Genomic DNA, 24294 nt, shown 5'->3' with positions numbered 1-24294 from the left:
GGTTATTTAAATACTATGGGAATTAAAGGAGAGGAGAAAAGGAATAGTTGAAAAGAGGAATAAAGCCCCAACCATTTTTTATGAAATTGCATTATGTTCCCTGATCCATCTTCCTTACCCTCCGTAAGCTTAGAGTCTTAATTGTGAGGTAGATTCAACTGGATTCCACGACTTCCGGATAGTGTGGGTAGCAGGGGAGAGGGAAAGGTTGAGTCTGAGCTTCCCGCGTGGATGAAAAGTGATGTGGAATATTCATTTGACAATTATGGTCTGCCTTGAGTCTCTTTTCTGTTTGTTCAGAACTGTGATTTAAACACCGTTCGTGTGTTTACTTTGTCTTTGAAGTAGAGAAAACGCATTTGTTGGGTCTTAGTACTCTGAGCCTTTCGAGGCTGGCATACAAGAAGGGACGAATAAAGCTTCACGGCGGAGGGTGAGCTGTGCTCAAAGCCTTTTCACAAGTACAGATTTTTGTGAGGCGGCCCTCTAGGTCGTCAATCTCTGGGACTAACTGGCGGTGAGACGGGCGGAGGAAAGGGACTGAATCCAAGATTGTGGCTAAAAGCTGCGATGCGAGTACAGCTCACCGAGGGGAAGAGATCCCGGGAAACAGCGGCGCCAGGACAAGGAAATCTAACCCACGCCCAGTCTCCCGCCTCTCGGCCGGACGGCGCGAACCCGGCTGCGCCTGCGCGCGGGCGGCCGCGGCTGGGAGTCACGTGGTACACCGGGGCAGCAGCCCCGCCCCGCCCCGCCCCGCCCCGCCCCGCCCCTTTCCCGGCGGGACGCTCGGAGCCGCCCCGAACTGCGCAGGGCGGCCGGGGGTGAGTGTCCGCGAGGGGCGCGCGAAGCGCAGACCGGGGAGGGCCTGGGCTGGGGCGCTGGTCGGCGGAATGCGTTGCGGGGTCCAAGGGACAAAATGGCGGCGGGTACACCCCTACACCCTTTTCCCTTACCTGGGAGTGCGGGCGGAGAGTGGCAGCGATTGGTGCTGGGGGAGGGGAGCCGCGGCTGCCCCGGAGGTCCAGGGGTTCCCCTCAGTAGGCCTGGGGGGCGACGGTGGGCAGGCTCTCGGCCTGCCTAGTGGGTTCAGCTGGGCTGTGAGGGACGTGGGACCCTGTGCACCCCACGGGCCGGGGGGGGGGTGGGCAGGGGACTGCTCACCCCTTCACGGGGTGCGCGTCCGCGCGCTTGTCGAGGCTTCTGGAATGTCCAAACTGCAAGGGGCTCCCGGAGGAGACTCCCACAGGCCCTTCATCTGACAGGTGATCGCCATCATCATCTCGTTCTCCGCAGGGTTTACCACGCTTTCTTTGCTCGATGATTTGGGTCTTAGTTCTGCCAGGGAGGCAGGGCGGGAATGGGCTCTCCGTCTTCCAAATGTATGAACTGGGGCCTGGAGGGGTGAAGGGTTGAACCAGTGCCTCGCACCTGGGAGTAATAGGACCCAGCCTTCTGCCTCTGTTAGTGCTCCTTTCCCACCACTTCATTCGCGCCTCCCCCCGCCAGTGAGTGACGGGATTTTTAGAAAGCAGACAGAAAACTGATTCTCTGAGCACCTGCTGCTGTCAAGTGGCTCTCCCTGAGATGGGGCTGCCTGCCTGAGAGCAGCTTCCTGTTGCTGGTGGACTGCATCCCTCATTCTGTTTGTGCCAGGATATTTTCCATGAACATAGCTATTCATTATAGTCATCTTGACGAACAGATAGCAATTCTTTGTATGTGTTATAATTCGTTGCAGTTTACACATTGATTTCACCAACATTAACTATTTCATTCTCTTAAGAATGGGGAAACTGAGGTTCAGAGACATCATGACTTGCCCCAGGGTCACCCGCTGGTAAATGGTTGATCTGGGATGATGCTTTCAGACCTAGGGTTGGTAATCCGACCGTTATCCCACTCTGATTTATATTGGTGTTCCGGCCCTTGTATTTTTTTCTAACTATGACTTTTCCTCAAAATATGTTGGATGCAGATTGATTTATGCCACATATGGAAATGATCAATAATATCCACTAAGGAATTAACATTTTATTTTATTTTTAGTTCGAGATTTTCTTTAAATTCAAGTTCGCATATAGTGTAGTATTAGTTTCAGGGGTAGAATTTAGTAATTCCTCAGTTTCATATAACGCCCAGTGCTCATTACATCAAGTGTCCTCCTAGTGCCCATCGCCCAGTTTCCCCATCCCTCCACCCACCCACCCTCCAGTAACCCTCAGTTTCTTCCTTATATTAAAGAGTCTTTTATGGTTTGCCTTCCTCTGTATCTTATTTTGTTTTTCCTTCCCTTCCCCTGTGTTCATCTGTTTTGCTTCTTAAATCCCACATATGACTGAAATCATACGGTATTTGTCTTTCTTGGACTGATTTATTTTGCTTATTGTAATACACTTCAGTTCCATCCATGTCGTTGCAAATGGCAAGATTTCATTTTTAAGGAATTAATATTTTAATTACTCAGAGTCCATTTTTAATATTATTTGGAAAGTTTCTTTGTGGGAGGAAGTGTGGTAATGATGGTATTGAAGGCAAATTGAGAGTTTGAATCCAAGCCTCACTACTTGTCCTTTGGAAGATTACTAAATTTTTCTGAGTCTTGATTACCTCATCTGTAAAACAGAGATAATATCGTTCACCTCATATGTTTGTTGATAGCAAGTAAATGAGGTGTCTGTGAAGGATTAAGAACTGCTCCTCCCCCATAGTCTGCTCTCAAATGCTTGCTTTTTCTTTCTCCCCTCTCCCTTGTGCTGTACTTTTTTATTCTCTATAGTTAACCACTTTTCGTCAGTCTGCCTGGTGAATTATGGGTGGAAGCATAATCAATGTTACTATATAAATGGATTTATAAATTATTTTGGTGACTAGGGTTCAAAGGATTAGTGTTTTAAACATAGGCTTTAAAAATGTCCTTAGGGCTTCATAGATACTTAATAATCATTAAAAGTTTGATTTGATATTAATGTTATTAATACCTTCACTTAACCACTTTCAGGAATGTTTTAAAGATAAGATGGAAGGGGCTTGAGATTCTTTCTTAAAGGAGAAAAAAAATTATTTGGGAATCACGTGAACATTCTTTAAACGTTTAGAAAGTTGTGGTGGGATTTAGTGGGAAGTTAAACAGAATTCTCTCTAATGGTGCAATCTGATATCCATTGTGAAATTGGCATTTCTGAAATTATAGAAGTGATAACTGTAAATGGCTTGAATAACTCAGTAATTAATAGATATCTGTTTATAGTTTTGTGCTTGGATGATAACCTTTTTCACAAATAATGTTTGACTTTGACAGTACATCTTATGGGGTATAAACAGCAAAAAGACCTGCAGTTCACCGGTGGAGCCACCTTAAAAAATTACTAAGAGGAAATGATATATAGAAAGACTTTATTTACTCTGGACATGAAACACTAAAGATTTCATGAAGTTTTGCTAAAATAATGACTACTTTTTATTTTATTTTAATTAATTTATTTAAAAGATTTTTATTTATTTATTTGAGAGAGAGAGAATGAAAGAGGGAGAGAGAGCATGAGAAGGGGAGAGTCAGAGGGAGAAGCAGACTCCCGGCTGAGCAGAGAGCCTGAAGTGGGACTCGATCCCAGGACTCTGGGATCATGACCTGAGCTGAAGGCAGTCGCCTAACAGACTAGCCACCCAGGTGCCCTAATGACTACTTTTAAATAATTTCTTAAAGTAGTAAGTGATGTAGGAAAGACATTAGGGTTCAAAGCCAACAGCCAAGAAAGAATTCTTTAGATGTCTTTGGGGACAAAAATTTGGTTTTAGTAAAGTGTGGGACAGGACCCATGGGCAGAAAGAGCTGCACTGGGGTCATGAGGAGTGGCCCATTATATACTTTAAAGCTGGGGGTCGGGGTTAGGGATAGTGCAAGTCTCTAAGGAATTTTGGAAGGAAGTTTTCCAGGACCTTGAGGGGGCTAGCTTTTGTTGGGAAAAAGTCCTTTATTACTGTTTAGTAAAACCCTAGTCATGAGACCCTTCAGATGTATATTGGTGGGTCATATGCTTGGGAGATGATTGCCAGCGTGTATCTTGAGTTGAGATGAAGTTTCCAAAGAAATTTTTATATATTAAAGTAGACTTACAGGAACCTGGAGGGTCGGGTTAAGATTGCCTTTTGCCTTAGCACAGTAGTAACATGAAGGCAGCTGAGTCCCTAGAGGAATGTTACTCCGCCTGTTTTAAGGACTTGTCAGTGGGCTATAGGTAATAAGGAAATTTAATTTTTCTTTTGCCTTTTTTCCCCCACATCGATAAGTTCATTATATATTTTGAAAACATGGATTAGAATAGTAGAATTAATTGCTATGTATCAGTCTATTTCAGTAATTATGTACACATGGACAGTGTTATCTTATAAAAGCTAACACCCCTTCATTGTTTTGAAGCAAATCTCAGAATATTTGATTTGTAAAGATTTCAGTTTGTGTTAGGCTTGTTTAATACAGTACTGCAAAAGAAAAGTAGTTTGGTATTTTCAAAGAGGCATGCCAGTTTCATGGGAGAAGATAAATGCCTCCTGGTTGATTTGTTCATGGTAGTATATATAGGAGTGTGAAAATTGAAAAATTCATTGAACAGTTTGGAATTATAAAATGTCTGTGGTGTTCTTCATTTTTACCATAATACATTTATTTTCCACTCAGCAAAGATGTGAACAATTACTGATAGTTTTTGAGATAGTTTTTAACAATTGTTTAAGTACCAGACTCAGGGAAATATTCAGATTTTCTTCAATTTCAGTAAATGCCAGAACATTGAGTGATAGATTTTGTGAACATTGGATATTGCCAAATCCAGTTTTTCTAGAATTTACTGGCAGACATGAGAACAATTCATAGATGTACTGTCCTGGCTTCTGTTAGATGGGCCTGTATTTTTTAGAGTAGAGTTACTAGCAAGTTTCTACTATTTGGGGCCTGCCATTTACTTTTTGCCTTTTCAGGACCTGTGTACCTAAACTCAGGTAAAGAAGAGAGGCAGGCCTTTTCTGGCATTGGAACCAATCTGCCCATTGCCAATTGTAGCACTCTCAGGTGTCTCCACAGACTTTATGGGACTGTAGGGCAGGCTAGGACAAGTGAGACTTCAGTTTATCACTGGCCCCAGATTGTTCCGAAATCTCTGGCCCAGTCAATCCTAGTGTCTGTTCCCTGTTTACTGACTTGTTTTGTTGTTGTTATGTGCTCTATTTTCTGTTTGCCCATTGTTTTGCTGTAGCCTAGAGTTTCTTCTTAAAATTAATTTATTTGAATAGCACTGCCAATATTTGCCATATCCATCTTTTACACTAACTGTTTATGGTAGCATTATAAATTTTCTTTTAAAATGTAAGTAGAAGTTTTATTTAGAGAAAAACATTATATAAATAATAGTATAGGTGGTAGTTATGGCAAATATGAAAGTAATAACTGAATGCTTAAAATTTTGGAAGTTCTGGATTAGGTATTGAGATATATTTCACATACCATAAAATTCAGCCACTAAAGTGTATACTTCAGTGGTTTTGGTTTTTAGTGTATTCACAGATTTGTGTAACCATCACCACAATTAACTTTAGAACATTTTCAAAACCCCAATATAAAACCTCGTAACAGCCATTCCCCGTTCCTGACCTCCCTTGCTTCTCCATCCTATTTCCTTCACCAGCCCTAGGCAACCACTCATCTACTTTTTTTTCTCTGTGGATTTGCCTATTCTGGCATTTCATATTAATAGAATCATATAATACGTGGTCTTTGGTGCCTGGCTTCTTCATTTAGCATAGTGTTTTCCATATTCAAGTTGTAGCATGTATCAGCACTACCTTTTCTTTTAATACTTTTAATTTTTTAGGGCAGTTTTAGGGTCACAGAGAAATGGAAAGGAAAGTACGTATCCTCCCTGCCTCCCCTTATGCATAGCTCCCCCGCCCTTTTTTAAAGAGTTTATTTATTTACTTATTTGACAGAGATCACAAGTAGGCAGAAAGGCAGGCAGAGAGAGAGACAGGGGGAAGCAGGCTCCCCGCCAAGGAGAGAGCCCAATACGGGGCCTGATCCCAGGACCCTGAGATCATGACCTGAGCCGAAGTCAGAGGCTTAACCCGCTGAGGCACTCAGGTGCCCCCATAGCTTCCCCTTTTATCAACATCCCCCACCAGAGTGGTACATTTGTTACAATTGATTTAACTTACATTGACAAGCCCCTATCACACCAAAGTCTGTAGTTTACATTTGTATTTACTCTTGGTGTTATGTTTATGGGTTTGGACAAATGTGTAATGACATTTATTGTGTCCACCATTATAGTATCATAAAGAATACTTTCACTGCCCTGAAAATTCTTTGTGTTCTGTTTATCCCTCCTTCTTCGTAACCTCTAAAACACTTGATCTTTTCCCTGTCTCCATAGTTTTGACTTTTTCAGAAATTCGTGTCTTTTATGGCTGAATAATATTTTATTGTGTGGATATACCATATTCTGTTTATCCATTAGTTGATGGACATTTGGATTGTTTCACTTTTTGAATATTATGAATAATGCTGCTATAAACATTTGTAAGTTTTTCTGTGGACATGTTTTCATTTCTCTTGGGTATATACTTAGGAGTGGAATTGCTGGGTCATATGGAAACTGTTTAACTTTTTGAGGAACTGCCAGGCTATTTACAAAACCAGCTATAGCATATTACATTCCCCAAAAGCTGTGTATCTTGCCTCTAGTTTTTCCACATTCTCTCCAATACTTGTTATTGTTTGTCTTTTGGATTATAGCTATCTTTATGGGTGTGAAGTGGTATCTTACTGTGGTTGTGCTTTGTATATCTGTAATGACTAATGATGTTCAACATCTTCGCGTGTTCTTACTAGCTATTTGTATATCTATTTTGGAAAAATGAGGACATAGCCTTTTTAACCTCTTCATCTTTGTAGATGAGAATACTGATACTCAAAGAGATTAAATGATTTCTGAAAGTCACATAGCCAATGATTTGGTTGATTCCAATGTCTTATATACTCTCTGTTCTATTTCATGCTTTAAGTAAAGAATACAGCTGAAATGGTCTGGAAATTCAGATGTAGAAGATCTCTGTCAGCTGGGGATGTCAGAATAGGCTTTTTGAAGATGACTTTTGAGTTGATCTGAAACAATTGGAAGGCTTTGGATATGTAGAAGGGTGAGAGTAAAGCAATTTGGTAAGCAAATATTCTTTATAATGAGCTTTATTTATTAGTAAATAAGTATTTAATGCTTAGTGCCAGGCACTGTTCTAGGTCTTGAAGCTATAGCAGTAACAAAACCAACAAATACCATGAAGCTTATGTTCTTGTAAGGGGAGGTGGACAGTATACCAATTAAGTAAATAATGTGATAAATGCTCTAGAGAAGTGGGATAGGGAGTGTCAGGGGTGGGAATCAGGATAAATGCGTTGCTATTTTATTTTATTTAAAGATTTTATTTTACTTTTTTTTTTTTTTACATTTTACAAATAAAGCTTTATTTTTCCCAAATAACAAGAAGTCCAGAAGGAGTACTTTCTGTCAGACATTCTGCTTTTTAATAATACTATTGGAGACCAAGCCTCTTTCTGTCTTTTTAAGTCTTTTCTCTTTATCATTCTTAGCATACTAGTTTTGAGCCTCTTACAGTTCGTCTCATGATGGCAAGATGGCTGTTATTACCATCGCTTCAGAAAACAATTTCTCTTTTTTAAAAAAAATTTTTAATTAACATATGATGTATTATTAGGCCTGGGGATACAGGTCTGTGAATCGCCAGGTTTACACACTTCATAGCACTCACCATAGCACAAACCCTCCCCAATGTCCATAACCCAACCACCTTCTCCCTACCCCCTCCCCCTGGCAACCCTGAGTTTGTTTTGTGAGATTAAGAGTCTCTTATGGTTTGTCTCCTCCCGATCCCATCTTGTTTCATTTTTTCCTTCCTTACCCCCCAGACTCCCCACTTTGCCTCTCAACTTCCTCATATCACGGAGATCATATGATACTTGTCTTTCTCTGATTGACTTATTTTGCTCAGCATAATACCCTCTAGTTCCATCCACATCATCACAAAAGGCAAGATTTCATTTCTTTTGATGGCTGCTTAGTATTCCACTGTATATGTATACCACATCTTCTTTATTCATTCATCTGTTGATGGACATCTAGGTTCCTTTCATAGTTTGGCTATTGTGGACATTGCTGCTATAAATATTCGGGTGCACCTTCCCCTTCGGGTCCCTACATTTGTATCTCTAGGGTAAATACCCAGTAGTGCAGTTGCTGGGTCGTAGGGTAGCTCTATTTTCAACTTTTTGAGGAACCTCCATACCGTTTTCCAGAGTGGCTGCACCAGCTTGCATTCCCACCAACAGTGTAGGAGGGTTCTCCTTTCTCCGCATCCTCGCCAGCATCTGTTGTTTTCTGACTTGTTAATTTTAGTCATTCTGACTGGTGTGAGGTGGTATCTCATTGTGGTTTTGATTTGTATTTCCCTGATACCAAGTGATATGGAGCACTTTTTCATGTGTCTGTTGGCCATCTGGATGTCTTCTTTGCAGAAATATGTGTTCACATCCACTGCCCATTTCTTGATTGGATTATTTGTTCTTTGGGTGTTGAGTTTGATAAGTTCTTTATAGATTTTGGATACTAGCCCTTTATCTGATATGTTGTTTGCAAATATCTTCTCCCATTCTGTCAGTTGTCTTTTGGTTTTGTTGACTGTTTCTTTTGCTGTGCAAAAACTTTTGATCTTAATGAAGTCCCAGTAGTTCACTTTTGCCCTTGCTTCCCTTGCCTTTGGTGATGTTTCCATGAAGAAGTTGCTGCGGCTGAGGTTGAAGAGGTTGCTGCCTTTGTTCTCCTCAAGGATTTTGATGGCTTCCTTTCTCACATTGAGGTCTTCCATCCGTTTGGAGGCTATTTTTGTGTGTGGTGTAAGGAAATGGTCCAGTTTCATTTTTCTGCATGTGGCTGTCCAATTTTCCCAACACCATTTGTTGAAGAGACTGTCTTTTTTCCATTGGACATTCTTTCTTGCTTTGTCAAAGATTAGTTGACCATAGAGTTGAGGGTCTGTTTCTGGACTCTGTATTCTGTTTCATTGATCTACGTGTCTGTTTTTGTGCCAGTACCATACTATCTTGATGACAGCTTTGTAATAGAGCTTGGAGTCTGGAATTGTGATGCCACAAACTTTGGCTTTCTTTTACAACATTCCTCTGGCTATTCAAGGTCTTTTCTGGTTCCATATGAATTTTAGGATTATTGGTTCCATTTCTTTGAAAAAAATGGATGGTATTTTGATAGGGATTGCATTAAATGTATAGATTGCTCTAGGTAGCATAAACATTTTCACAATATTTGTTCTTCCAATCCATGAGCATGGAACTTTTTTGCATTTCTTTGTGTATTCCTCAATTTCTTTCTTGAGTACTTTATAGTTTTCTGAGTATAAATTCTTTGCCTCTTTGGTTAGGTTTATTCCTAGGTATCTTATGGTTTTGGGTGCAGTTGTAAATAAATGGGATTGATTTCTTTCTTTTTTTTTTATTTTAATTTTTTATTTCTTTTCAGCATAACAGTATTCATTGTTTTTTCACCACACCCAGTGCTCCATGCAATCCGTCTCCTCCCTAATACCCACCACCTGGTTCCTCTGACCTCCCACCCCCCCCCCCCCCCCGCCCCTTCAAAACCCTCAGGTTGTTTTTCAGAGTCCATAGGCTCTCATGGTTCACTTCCCCTTCCAATTTCCCTCAACTCCCTTCTCCTCTCCATCTCCCCTTATCCTCCATGTTATTAGTTATGCTCCACTAATAAGTGAAACCATATGATATTTGACTCTCTCTGCTTGACTTATTTCACTCAGCATAATCTCTTCCAGTCCTGTCCATGTTGCTACAAAAGTTGGGTATTCGTCCTTTCCGATGGAGGCATAATACTTCATAGTGTATATGGACCACATCTTCCTTATCCATTCATCCGTTGAAGGGCATCTTGGTTCTTTCCACAGTTTGGCGACTGTGGCCATTGCTGCTATAAACATTGGGGTACAGATGGCCCTTCTTTTCACTACATGTGTATCTTTGGGGTAAATACCCAGTAGTGCAATTGCAGGGTCATAGGGAAGCTCTATTTTTAATTTCTTTTTTTTTTTTTTTTAAAGATTTTCTTTATTTATTTGACAGACAGAGATCACAAGTAGGCAGAGAGGCAGGCAGAGAGAGAGGAGAAAGCAGGCTTTCCACGGAGCAGAGAGCCCGATGCGGGGCTCGATCCCAGGACCCTGGGATCATGACCTGAGCCGAAGGCAGAGGCTTTAACCCACTGAGCCACCCGGGTGCCCCTCTATTTTTAATTTCTTGAGGAATCTCCACGCTGTTCTCCAAAGTGGCTGCACCAACTTGCATTCCCACCAACAGTGAAAGAGGGTTCCCCTTTCTCCACATTCTCTCCAACACATGTTGTTTCCTGTCTTGCTAATTTTGGCCATTCTAACTGGTATAAGGTGGTATCTCAATGTGGTTTTAATTTGAATCTCCCTGATGGCTAGTGGTGATGAACATTTTTTCATGTGTCTGATAGCCATTTGTATGTCTTCATTGGAGAAGTGTCTGTTCATATCTTCTGCCCATTTTTTAATATGATTGTCTGTTTTGTGTGTGTTGAGTTTGAGGAGTTCTTTATAGATCCTGGATATCAACCTTTTGTCTGTACTGTCATTTGCAAATATCTTCTCCCATTCCGTGGGTTGCCTCTCTGTTTTGTTGACTGTTTCCTTTGCTGTGCAGAAGCTTTTGATCTTGATGAAGTAAATGGGATTGATTTCTTAATTTCTCTTTCTTCTGTCTTGTTGATATATAGAAATGTAACTGATTTCTGTACATTGATTTTATATCCTGACACTTTACTGAATTCCTGTATGAGTTCTAGCAGATTAGGAGTGGAGTCTTTTGGGTTTTCCGCATAAAGTATCATATCATCTGCAAAGAGTGATAGTTTGACTTCTTCTTTGCCAATTTGGATGCATTTTATTTCTTTTTGTTGTCTGATTGCTGAGGCTAGGACTTCTAGTACTATGTTGAATAGCAGTGGTGATAATGGACTTCCCTGCCGTGTTCCTGACCTTAGCGGAAAAGCTTTCAGTTTTTCTCCTTTGAGAATGATATTCACTGTGGGTTTTTCATAGATGGCTTTGATGATATTGAGGTATGTACCCTCTGTCCCTACACTTTGAAGAGTTTTGATCAAGAAAGGTTGCTGTACTTTGTCAAATGCTTTTTCAGCATCTACTGAGAGTATCATATGGTTCTTGTTCTTTCTTTTATTAATGTATTGTATCACATTGATTGATTTGCAGATGTTGAACCAACCTTGCAGCCCTGGAATAAATCCCACTTGGTCGTGGTGAATAATCCTTTTAATGTACTGTTGGATCCTATTGGTTAGTATTTTGGTGAGAATTTTCGCATCTGTGATCGTCAAGGATGTTGGTCTGTAATTCTCTTTCTTGATGGGGTCTTTGTCTGGTTTTGGGGTCAAGATAATTCTGGCCTCATAACATGAGTTTGGAAGTTTTCCTCCCATTTCTATTTTTGGAACAGTTTCAGGAGAATAGGAATTAACTCTTTGAATGCTTGGTAGAATTCCCCTGGGAAGCCATCTGGCCCTGGGATCTTGTTTGTTGGGAGATTTTTGATGACTGCTTCAATCTCCTTACTGATTATGGGTCTGTTCAGGTTTTCTATTTCTTCCTGGTTCAGTTGTGGTAGTTTATATGTCTCTAGGAATGCATCCATTTCTTCCAGATTGTCAAATTTGCTGGCATAGAGTTGCTCATAATATGTTCTTATAATTGTTTGTATTTCTTTGGTGTTGGTTGTGATCTTTCCTCTTCCATTCATGATTTTATTTGGGTCCTTTCTCTTTTCTTTTTGATAAGCCTGGCCAGGGGTTTATCAGTCTTATTAATTCTTTCAAAGAACCAGCTCCTAGTTTCGTTGATTTGTTCTGTTGTTTTTTTGGTTTCTATTTCATTGATTTCTGCTCTGATCTTTATGATTTCTCTTCTCCTGCTGGGTTTAGGCTTTCTTTGCTGTTCTCCTTAAGGTGTAGGGTTAGGTTGTATATTTGAGACCTTCTTGTTTCTTGAGAAAGGCTTGTACCGCTATATATTTTCCTCTCAGGACTGCTTTTGCTGGGTCCCACAGATTTTGAACAGTTGTGTTTTTGTTATCATTCGTTTCCATGAATTTTTTAAATTCTTCTTTAATTTCCTAGTTGACTCATTCATTCTTTAGTAGGATGCTCTTTAGCCTCCATGTATTTGGGTTCTTTACAAATTTCCTGTTGTGATTGAGTTCTAGCTTCAGAGCATTGTGGTCTGAAAATATGCAGGGAATGATCCCAGTCTTTTGGTACTGGTTGAGACCTGATTTGTGACCCAGGATGTGTTCTGTTCTGGAGAATGTTCCATGTGCACTAGAGAAGAATGTCTATTCTGTTGCTTTGGGATGGAATGTTCTGAATATATCTGTGATGTCCATCTGGTCCAGTGTGTCATTTAAGGTCTTTATTTCCTTGTTGATCTTTTGCTGGGATGATCTGTCCATTTCAGTGAGGGGGGTGTTAAAGTCCCCTGCTATTATTGTATAATTGTCGATGTGTTTCATTGATTTTGTTATTAATTGGTTTATGTAGTTGGCTGTTCCCGTGTTAGGGGCATAGATATTTAAAATTGTTAGATCTTCTTGTTGACAGACCCTTTGAGTATGATATAGTGTCCTTCCTCATCTCTTATTATAGTCTTTGGCTTAAAATCTAATTGATCCGATATAAGGATTGCCCCCTCCCCCACCTCAAGCTTTCTTTTGATGTCCATTAGCATGGTAAATTGCTTTCCACCCCCTCACTTTAAATCTGGAGGTGTGTTCGGGTCTAAAATGAGTTTCTTGGAGACAACAGGTTGATGGGTCTTGTTTTTGTATCCATTCTGATACCCTGTGTCTTTTGACTGGGGTGTTTAGTCCATTTACATTCAGGATAACTACTGAAAGGTATAAATTTAGTGCCATTGTATTGCCTGTAAGGTGACTGTTACTGTATATTGTCTCTGTTCCTTTCTGGTCTACTACTTTTAGGCTCTCTCTTTGCTTAGAGGACCTCTTTCAATATTTCCTATAGAGCTGGTTTGGTGTTTAAAAACTCTTTTAGTTTTTGTTTGTCCTGGAAGCTTTTTATCTCTCCTATTTTCAGTGTTAACCTAGCTGGATATAGTATCTCGGCTGCATGTTTCTCATTTAGTGCTCTGAATATATCATGCCAGTTCTTTCTGACCTGCCAGGTCTCTGTGGATAAATCTGCTGCCAATCTAATATATTTACCATTGTATGTTACAGACTTCTTGTCCCAGGCTGCTTTCAGGATTTCCTCTTTGTCACTAAGACTTGTAAGTTTTACTATTAGAAGACAGGGTGTGGACCTATTCTTATTGATTTTGAGGGGGATTCTCTGTACCTCCTGGATTTTGATGCTTGTTCCCTTTGCCATATTAGGGAAATTCTCTACAATAATTCGCTCCAATGTACCATCTGCCCCCCTCTCTCTTTCTTCTTCTAGAATCCCAATTATTCTAATATCGTTTCATCTTATGGTATCACTTATCTCTCTAATTCTCCCCTTGTGGTCCAGTAGTTGTTTGCCTCTCTTTTGCTCAGCTTCTTTATTCTCCATCATTTGGTCTTCTATATCTTTAATTCTCTCTTCTGCCTCATAAATCCTAGCAGTAAGAGCCTCCATTTTTGATTGCACCTCATTAATAGCTTTTTAAATTTCAGCTTGGCTAGATTTTAGTTCTTTTATTTCTCCAGAAAGGGCTTTTATTTCTCTGGACAGGTTTTCTCTAATATCTTCCATGCCTTTTTTGAGCCCAGCTAGTGCCTTGAAAATCATCATTCTGAACTCTAGATCTGACATATTACCAATGTCCGTATTAATTCGGTCCCTAGCCTTCGGTACTGCTTCTTGTTCTTCTTTTTGTGTTGAGTTTTTCCGCCTTGTCATTTTATCCAGATAAGAATATATGAACAAGAGAATAAAATACTAAAAGGTTGGCAAAGGCCCCAGAAAAATGTGCATTAACCAAATCAGAAGAGACCCCAAATTGTGGGGAGAAGAAAGGGGGTAAAAAGAAGTTAAAAAAAAAATAAAAAAGGTATATGTATATATTAGACCGGTGAATAGAACAGAGCCACCCACTTGATTTTGGGAGTATTTTGGTCTTTTAGAAGAAACTACCTCCCAAAATTTTAAAGAAAAACACACACACACACACATAAGGGTAAACACGATGAAGGGATGGAGTATGACTGTAAAGATGAAAATTTTTAAAAATTTCTAAAAAGGAGTTGATAAGATAAGTTGGTTGGGCCGAGAAAGAAAAAGAAAGTGGAGAAAATTTGCTCCGGCTGGAGACTAGAACAAACCTTGTGCTAGATTCAGGGTATATTTTGATCTATTAGAAGAAGCTGTGTCCCAAAAATTTTTAGAAGAAAAAACCCTATGTGTATACAAAAGATAAAGTTAGATTCAATGAATGATAAAATATGACTATAAAAATAAAGGTTCAAAAATATTTTTTTTAAAGAAAGGTATTGTTAAGATAAGCTAGTTAAAAAATGTTAAAAGAGGAAAGAGTAAAAGCTAAAAAAAATTAGAATAAGAAAAAAGTAAAATTAAAAAAATTTAATTAACTTTGCAAGACTAAAGAATCATGGGGAGAAAGCCATGAATACATGCTTTGCTTTCCCCTCCTCTGGAATTCTGCTGTTCTCCTTGATCAGTGAGCTTGGTCTTGGCTGGATTTCTTGCTGATCTTCTGGGGAGGGGCCTGTTGTAGTGATTCTCAAGTGTTTTTGCCTGAGGTGGAATTGCACTGCCCTTGCCAGGGGCTGGCATAAGTAATCTGCTCGGTTCGCTCTTGGGAGCTTTTGTTCCCTTGAACGCTTTCTGTAGAGCTCTGGAGGATGGGAAGGAAAATGGCGGCCTCTCAATCTCTGGCCCAGAGGAGCCGAGAGCCAGGGCCCCACTCCTCAGTGCACCCTCGGAGAAAAGCGCTCAATCACTCCCGTCTCCCTGGTCTCCGGCCGTGCTCCCAGCTCAGTCGGCCTGTGACCGAGCGTTTCTGTCTCTGGCACACAGCCCAGTTTGGAGTCTCCAAACCCAGCAGATTCCTGTCGCTCTGCTCCTCCGGTGGCTCTCCCCGGGTCTGCCACTTGTGGGATCCCTGCTCAAAGAGCAATGGCCTGATTGTGCTGCAGATCACAGTTTAAGGTAACCCTGAGCTGAGAGCTCACTCCTTGGCTCCGTCTCTGTAGCTGGCTTCCCTGCTCTAATACCTGTGAGCTCTGCTACCCTCAGAAACCCCTGATCCTTCTGTGACCCTGCGGGACCTGATACCACACTGTCCCTGCGAGGGCTCCACCCCCGCTTACCCTCTGGAGTGATGTCCCTCAGAGGAGCAGACTCCTAAAAGTTCTGATTTTTGTGGTCCATTGCTCCGCTGCTTGGCTGGAGCTGACCCCTCCCCCTGCAGTCTGTCTTCCTGACGCTTCGGATTCACTTCTCCGCAGGTCCTACCTTTCAGAAAGTGGTCGATTTTCTGTTTCTAGAATTGCTGTTCTCCTTCTCTTTGATCTCCTATTGGATTTGTAGGTGTTCAGAACAGTTGGATAACTATCTAGCTGAACTCCTGCTACCTGATGTCATCTCCGCTTGCTGCTACTCTGCCATCTTGACTCCTCCCCCCATTTTACCTTTTTAAAGTAATCTTTACACCCAACGTGGGGTTCAAACTCAACAACCCTGAGATCAAGAGATGCATGCTCTGCTGACTGAGCCAGCCAGGCACCCTTGAGCGGGTTGCAATAATAGAGTGTTTGAGAAGGTCTCACTGAGGAAGTGACATGTGAGCCAAGGGAGTAAATCTTGAGTGTTGCGAATAAGTATCCAGTAAGCATAAAGCCCTGAGGCAGGTGTGTGTCTGGCATTTTGGGGAACATAAAGAAGCTAGTGTGGCTGGAGTAGAATGAACACCAAAGAGGAGAGGAGTTGAGGTGTGGTTAGAGAGGTATGAGTATGGTAGGCTACTGTGAGGATTTGGCTTTTACTCCGAGATGGAGAGGAATTGGAGAGTTGTGAACAGAGGCACTGCATGTAAAAACAGAACAGTTAATTGAGATATAGTTCATACACCATACAATTTCGCCATTAAAAATTTTTTTAGATTTATTTATTTATTTATTCATTTGACAGAGAGAGAGGTAGGGGGAGAGAGAGAGAGCAGATGAGCACACGTAGGGGGAGCTGGAGAGGGAGAGGGAGAAGCAGGCTCCCCACTGAGCGGGGAGCCTAACATGGGGCTCAATCCGAGGACCCTAGGATCATGACTTGTGCCCAAGGCAGACACTTAGCTGGCCGAGCCACCCAGGTGCCTGCAATTCAGGCATTTAAGAAAAGGTTTTTAGCATATTTACAGAGTTGTGCAACCATCACCATAATGAATTTTAGAACATTTTGTCATCCCCAAAAGAATCTCTATCCTCGTTAGCAGTCATTCCCATTTTTCTCCAACTCCCTAACCCTAGATAGTCAATAATCTATTTTCTGACTCTATGGATTTGCCTATTCTGGGCATTACCTATAAATTATACAATATACTGTCTTTTGTGACTGACTTAGCATAATCGTTTTTTGTGTTTTTTTTTAGCATAATGTTTTTAAGGTGCCTCCGTGTTGTATCATGTATAAGTTTTTCCTTCTTAGAGCCCAATAATAAGCCATTGTGTGGATATACCAGATTTTAATTATCCATCATTTGGTGGACATTTGGGTTGTTTCCACTTTTGGCCATTATGTATAATGCTGCTATTAATACTTGGGAATACATTTTTATGTAGACATGTATTTTCATTTGAGGTGCTGCATTTTAAAAGGATTAAATTCATTTAGCAATGGAAATTCACTAGGCTCTCATCCTAGAAGCACCTAGGTTCTAACTGCTGCTTTTCTGCATTCATTATAGGGTCAGGCCATTCTTTATAGCAATATCTCTGGCCCTTTGTGTTCTATCTAGGTTTCTGCTTTGGGTTTCTTTGAGTAAAGGTTTGGCTACTTTATGTTGATATCCTGAAAAGTAAGATCTTTTCTATGTGGAGGCTTTTGTAATAGTAATTAAAATATTCTGATAAAATCTCAGTTTTCGAAAGTTCCTAAAAAGAGGTTACAATGTTTTGTATACTAGTAGTCATTCATTAGTGGGTCTTAAATCAATTTAATGAAAGAAGCATTTGAAAAAGAGAAAGATATATCAGAATGTATCTCACACAATAGGGATAAACATTACTTTATGAAACTTGTTTCAATTAAGCACATATTTGTGAAGGATATACTGTATGTGTGTTGTGTGCACTATATAGATAGTGGTAAAAAAAAAAAGTCTGCATTGAGATCTCACAGACTATTCATGTAATTAACAGTGTTTTTCTTCTATTTAACTTAAAAAATTTGGGAGAGAGAGCATTAAGGTATTATTCAGTATAGAATATTTAAAATTTGCTGTATTATATCCAAATAGGCAGTATAAAGGAGCAATTTTTTTTGTTGTTGTTTAATATGATGACAAACTTGTGGTGATGAGACTTGATCTTTTTACATATAAACATTTTTGACAATGTTATGACTAAGAGTATATATATATATATATTTTATTGTAGGAGTCACACCCCAGGGGTTTATGTGCTAAATGAACTTCTTGGCATACAAGGGAATTAAAGAATGATGGTAAGTGATCAAGCTACCTTAAACACTAACCTTAGTTTTTTTGTCCTCCTTTCCTTACATCTCTTTTTCATTTAGTATCTTTGCAGCATATCCTATAGCATCAGAGATCTTCATTTTCTTTTACTGTTTCATAGTATTTCCTATTGATTTGTCTTGTTTTTAAACAACTCTAATGGGCAAAGTGTAGTAAAGCACTGCTAGTCTGCCAACCGTGACTTTAAGGAAGGTGGCCAAAACCCAAGAGTAATTTAAAAATGCCTGTGATCATCCATAACAGATAATTCATACAGTGAAAGTATATTCACTGTGCTTGTAGAATTCTTGAATTTCTTATTCAGAACCATAGTAGTAACATTCCCATAATTCTAACAAGTAAGAATTGAAAGCTGATACCTGGATCAGAAGAGAAAATAATTGAAAATTAAGCTTTTGTGTTCTGCCCAATCATCAGGAAGTAAAGAACTTAAAAGGTCTAAAAAGCACTTTGGTCTGGGCCCATTTATCTTACAGGTACCATCCTCTGTACTTCTGCAGCTCCTGAGGGCATATTATAATATCATACAAAAGTTGTTCATAGTGATAACCTAAAAGTACCAAGAAAAGAGGAAGTTTCTTTAGTAGCTTCCGTTTAAAAGTCAGGGAAGTATGATTCAGAGATTTTTATCCAAAATGGAAAAAATTTGTGCTTAGCAGGGCAAACTTTAGTTATGGATTTATGTTGAATACCTCATTTCCCAATGACGTTGTTCATTTATTCATGATATACTTACTTTAGTCATTCGTGATTTCTTTATCATGCCAATTATTCATTGTTCATGGGGGAAGATAGATGGTAAATACGTACTTGAAGGATTTAAAATGTAATTGTGAGATGTACTGCAAAAGAGTACAGATTGGTTTGAGCATATAAAAGTGGTCCTGGCTAAGTCTGGGGTTTAAAAGACTTCATTCTAAGAGAGTTACTTTTTAAGTTGAGACTTGGAAGACCAGTAGGTTTTAGTTGGGCTAGAAGGAACACCATGTTAGTGTGCTTTCAGTAGCATGTGGTCAACAGTGTCACCAAGGATTTGATTGCTTTTCTTCCCTTGTTTCAGCCATCTGTTTTGTTGCCATTATGTTAAGTTTCTCTTTGTGATCCCTATTTGGTTAGAGTCAGATTTTTTTTTTAAGTAGGCTCCATACCCAGTGAGGAGCCCAACATGGGGTTTGAACCCATGACCCTGAGATCAAGCCCTGAGCTGAGATCAAGAGTTGGATAACTGAGCCACCCAGGTGCCTGGGGAGTTGGATTTTGTATTTTTTGGCAGAGTATCACATGATTGATGATGGTCGGTTTGTTCTGTTTGGGTCATGTTATCTTTGATCACTTGGTTAATATAGAGGATTGGTTTTTCTGTTTAAAGTTTGTGTTTTCTCTTTTGAAATTAATAAGTAGTTTGTTGAGAGAGACTTTGAGGCTATGTATGTACACGGTACCTCATCAAACATTCACCTGCAAGTTTTAGCACTCATTGATGGTAACATTTATTAAAGTTCTGTGAGAAAAACATTTACATTCTCCCCAACTCTCTGTGTATCTAGATTCTTGGATTTTTAAATTTTATTTGGTGTTGTAATCTGTTATTGTTATTATTTTGATGCTCAAATTGTCCCAGATTTAGCCGGTGGAAGCTCCTTCAATCTGGCTCTTTTGGTATGTCCCTATTATTTCTTTGAGCATTTCTATACTTTCTAGTGTAACAAACTGAGTCAGGTTCATTTTGTGCTTTCACTGTTTCCTTGTTTTTCTCACCTAATTGTGCAGGCTAGGGCCTTCAGTACAGTGTTAAATGAAAGTGGTGATGGTGGGCATCCTTGTCTCTTTCAACATTATATCATTAAATATGGTATTTGTTGTAGTTTGTGAAATTTTTATCACATGCTTTTTTTCATCTGTTGAGATGAGCATAAGGCTTTATTCCTTTATTCTGCTTATTTGGTAAATTACACCAACTGATTTAAAAATGTTAAACCAGCCTTGCACTTGAAATAAACTCAACTTGTGATATCTTACCTGGATTCTATTTACAAATGTGTGTTTGTTTGTTATTTTCACATCTTTACTCCTGAAGTAGTTTGAACTGATGGTTAACTTTGCTTGTTTTATCCTCTTAGGTTCTGATATTAGGGTTATGTAGGTCTCATAAAATTAGTTGTGTTCCTTTTATTTTATTTTCTAGAAGAATTTAGTGTAATTTTTTGCTACTGTGATTTGGAGAATGCATCCGTGAAACCCATCTGGTTCTGAATTTTCTTTTTGTGGGATTCAGTTTCTTTAATAAATGTTTAGATTCTTTTTATGTCAAGATTTGGTAGATTATATTTTTTAAGTCAACAGTATTTCAGTATCAGTATTTCAATATCAAATATTCTAAGTTGATATGTTAGTTATAATATCCTTTTATCTTTGTAAAGCCTGGAGGTTTTAGAATCTGTAGTGGTGTTCCTTTTTTATTCCTCTTATTGGTTATTCTTTTGTTAGTGTTTTCAAATAACCCATTTTAGGTTTTGTTATTAGTTTTTCACTATCATATGTTTGTCTTGTATTTTATTGGTTTTTGCTGCTTATTACTTCCTTCTTTTTTGGAATTAATATGCTGTTCTTTCTAGCTTTTTGAAATAGAGACTCTGATCATTGATTTTTAGCTTTTTGTCATTATGTCATTTTTATGGCTATACATTTTCCTTTAAGGATGGCTTTGGCTGCTGTATAAGTACTGATGTGTCATATTTTTTATTATGATTCAATTGAAAATATTTTAGAATTTCCGATGTGACTTCTTTGATCTGTAAGTTATTTAGAAATGTAATGCTTAATTTTCAAACATACAAGGATTTTTCTGGTTATCTCTCTTTGGTACTTTCTGTTCTTTGAAATTTAGTGAGGCCTGCTTTATGACCCACGGTATCGACAGTCTGGAAAATAGCATACACTTGAAAAGAATGTATATTCTACCAGTGTTGAATGTTGGGTTCTGGATATGTCAAATATGTCAAGTTTTTTAATTATGTTGTTCAGGTCTTCTGTATTGTTACTTAACTGTTTTTGTCTACTTATTCTGCCAGCTTCTTAAAGAGGTATGTTAAAATCTTCCATGATGCTTTTTTCCCATTTCAGTTTTTCCTTAGATGTTATTAGATGCACATTTAGAATTATTATAATTCACTGGTTGATGAACCTTTTACACTTATGAAATATCATTCTATCTCTAGCAGTAATCCTTGCCTTAAAGTCTGCTTTGTTCAATATTAATAAAGCTACCATTCTTTTTTTTAAATTTAGTTTAATTCCAACATAGTTATTATATAGCATTATATTAGTTCCAGGTGTATAATATAGTGATTCAGCAATTCCATATATTACTCAGTTTGTTTCTTTTGTTTTTGTCCATTTGTTTCATTTCTTAAATTCCAAATATGATGAAATCATATGGTATTTGTCTTTCTCTACCTGACTTCTTTTTTTAAAAAAGGATTTTATTTTTTAATTTACTTGAGAGGGAGAGAGCATGAGTCGGGGGTGACAATGGCTAGGAACACTGGCAGTCATAGTTTAATCTTGCCAGATATTGAAATGATTCAAAATTGGCCCTGGTTTTTTGTGAGGGCTTATCTATTTCTAGTTTACCCTTATTCTTGGGATGAAACTTCCAGGTTTCAACCTACTGCCTGGGTGGCCCTGGACAGATTTAGTTTCTTTACTTTTGCAAGTCTATCAAACTCTGCTCAATTTTTCTGTCTTGGCTGTATCCGTTGGAATTGCCAGGTGCCTCTGGGGCAAAAGCAGCCCTGATTGCTGGACTCACCTCTTTAAGTTTCTTATGTTCCCTGATCTTGCCCTATAATTGCTTGCTTCCTTCACTTTTTTCTGGTGCGTTAAACAGATTTTTAAAACATATTTTCTTTAGCTCTTACAGTTTTTCTCAAGTGCGTGGTTGGTCTGAATTACCTAGCCCTTTATAAGCAGAAGGGAAGTTTATTATTCACATAATAGTTCAGTGCAGGTATTCAGTATTCAGCCTTTCATATTGTAATTCAGGAACCAACTTTTTTTTTTTTAACTCGTTTTCTAGAGAGTTCTGTGTTTGGATCCTCTGCATCTGGCTAGTAAGTGGGAGAAAAGAGAGAGAGAGACTATAAATGATGATGCATGACATTTTCTTTATAAGCCAGGCCTGGAAATGGCTTATCTTATTTTTGCCTATATTTTAGTGTGCAGAATTTAGTCATATGGCCATCTAGCTGCAAGAGCCCAGTAAGTATTATCTAGCTTTGTAGCAGGACAAAAATGGAGTGGTTTTGGTGAACATATTATTGTCTCTGTCACAGAAGCTGTTATAATATATGTTTGACATGATGATGGCTCAGATTAGGGTATTAGTGGATTTACAGTTTCAAAATATATTTAGGACATAGAATTAGTAAGATTCGGTATCTGTTTTAACAGAGATCTCAAAACAGAGTTGCTCATACAAGGTTGAAGTTTATTTTTGTCCTCTGTGATAGTCTGGACAGCCTTAGTTCATCTAGGACGTGACTTTACCTTTAGAAAGATGTGAAACATCAGTAAGATCTGACAAAGTTATTGTAGGTTACTGTACAGAATTCCAGTCCACATTCTATGTTAGGGAAATTGTCCCAGTTACTCAGTTTCTTAGGTAAGTTTGTGGTTTTTTAAAAGTATGTATACGTGCTCCCACTCTTAGAATTTTAACGTACTCCTGGTGTTTAGTGACTGGTAATCTTGTCTTTGAACTACTTAAAAATCTGAAGAGCTTTATTAGTGGGAATTTAGAAGAAAGTTTTTGCTTAGTTATTTAGAAAGTTGAAAAACCATTTTAAAAAAGAAGGGAAATTAGTTTTATGAGCAAGTAGTATTATAGGTGTATTTTGAAGAACTATTAGAAGTAGTAATTTTAATGGGGGTACAAACATAAAAATTTAATAAATAGTGCTTGAAACCATTTTGGGATTATGAACAAAGTTGCTTAAAGTAGAAATTACTTAGATTTTCTTAGCCTTAGCAGATAGGTCAAAAAAAATTTTTTTTACGAATCTAGGAGCAAGTCTCAGAAATTATGCACTTAAATCACAAATTCTTTAAGTATTAAACATAAAAACTTTAACTTAAGACTGATGGTTATGCTTTTTATTGAAACGTTTAGTATTTGAACAAGCCTCTGCAAAATCTCCTTATGGCACTAGGTGGCACACTGTGACTTTGGGATGCAAATAATGTATTTTAAGTCTTTTGGAAGAACCTAGATGAAAATTCTGTTTGAAATAGATATCTGTAATGTTATGAAGTATCTCAGAGTCATTTATTGAATAGCAAACTCTGATGCTTAGATTAAAATGCTTAAACTATTATATTTAAGTTACTACTGACATCTTTGTAACAACAGGGTTATTAAAAATGACTAGTATTTGTCAGTTCATTGAAAAGAGTTCAGTTAGAATATATTACAGAATGCACCTGTGATTTTATGGAAAAATGGTTTTCAGTCAGATATTGTAGTAAGGTGAATGTTACAACATTTTTGCATGTGAAGTATTAGAATTAAGAATTAAAGTCTTGAGTTGGTGATAGCTTTTTCTTTGAATTTGTGTATGTGTATTGAATGTAAAAGAACTAACTTTTGGGTGCCTGGATGGCTCAGTGGGTTAGATGTTTGCCTTTCAGCTCAGGTCATGATCTTAGGGTCCTGGGATGGAGCCCCATGTTGGGCTCCCTGCCTAGCAGGGACTCTGCTTCTCCCTCTGCTTCTCTCTCTCTGTACCCCACCCCCTGGCTTGTGCACATGCATGCTCATGCTCTCTATCTCTCAAATAAAAATCTTTAAAAAAAACTGACTTTGCAAAATTTATGGTAGAATTGAAACGTTTATAGAAGAGAAGAATATTAGATTTCAAGTTTTCTGTTCTAGCATTATTATAACATTGCTATCTTGTGATCACTTTAGTTCCTAGAAAATCATCACTTTATGAGGACTCTTGAGTTAGAGAATAATGTATAGAATAATGAATTTTATAGATTTTATGTGATTGCATAATTATCTGAAATTATCTGAAAAAGAGCTGAAAAGTAGACCACCTATTTAAACTTGTTCATCTGGCCTGTAAGGAATAGTGATACTTCTTGCTTAAAACAATGCTTTGGTAACTTAAATGATAGATGCCAACCTAAGTTAGAGCTAATAATCACTGGGAGATGTGTTTAATCCAAAAAAAGGAGATTTTATAGTGTTAACTTGATTGAAAAATATGGGAATAGATATGATTCAAGAATTTTGCACAGGGTGGAGCTGGAATAGTGGTCACAGATTAATGAGTTTCAGCATAAACTTATGAGTTAGGTAAGAAGATGCCATGTGGCTATCCAGGATAAGGT

The 24294-nt window shown here is 38.6% G+C and overlaps 1 protein-coding gene across 1 annotated transcript in view; it reads left to right on the top strand.

The window, feature by feature from the left end:
- Positions 1-768: 768 nt before the first annotated feature.
- The window catches only part of SCAPER (S-phase cyclin A associated protein in the ER), a 473451-nt gene continuing 449925 nt past the window's right edge, over positions 769-24294 (top strand). The window contains exons 1-2 of the mRNA XM_080809794.1: positions 769-824; positions 17798-17864. Coding sequence (XP_080665920.1) covers positions 17859-17864 — 6 coding nt within the window. The 5' untranslated portion in view covers positions 769-824; positions 17798-17858. The remainder of the gene's footprint in view (positions 825-17797; positions 17865-24294) is intronic.

The sequence above is a fragment of the Martes martes genome (assembly GCF_963455335.1).
Source record: "Martes martes genome assembly, chromosome: 7".
NCBI lineage: Eukaryota > Metazoa > Chordata > Mammalia > Carnivora > Mustelidae > Martes > Martes martes.
The sequence above is the reverse complement of the archived record's forward strand: the minus strand, read 5'-3'. Positions and strand labels throughout refer to the sequence as shown.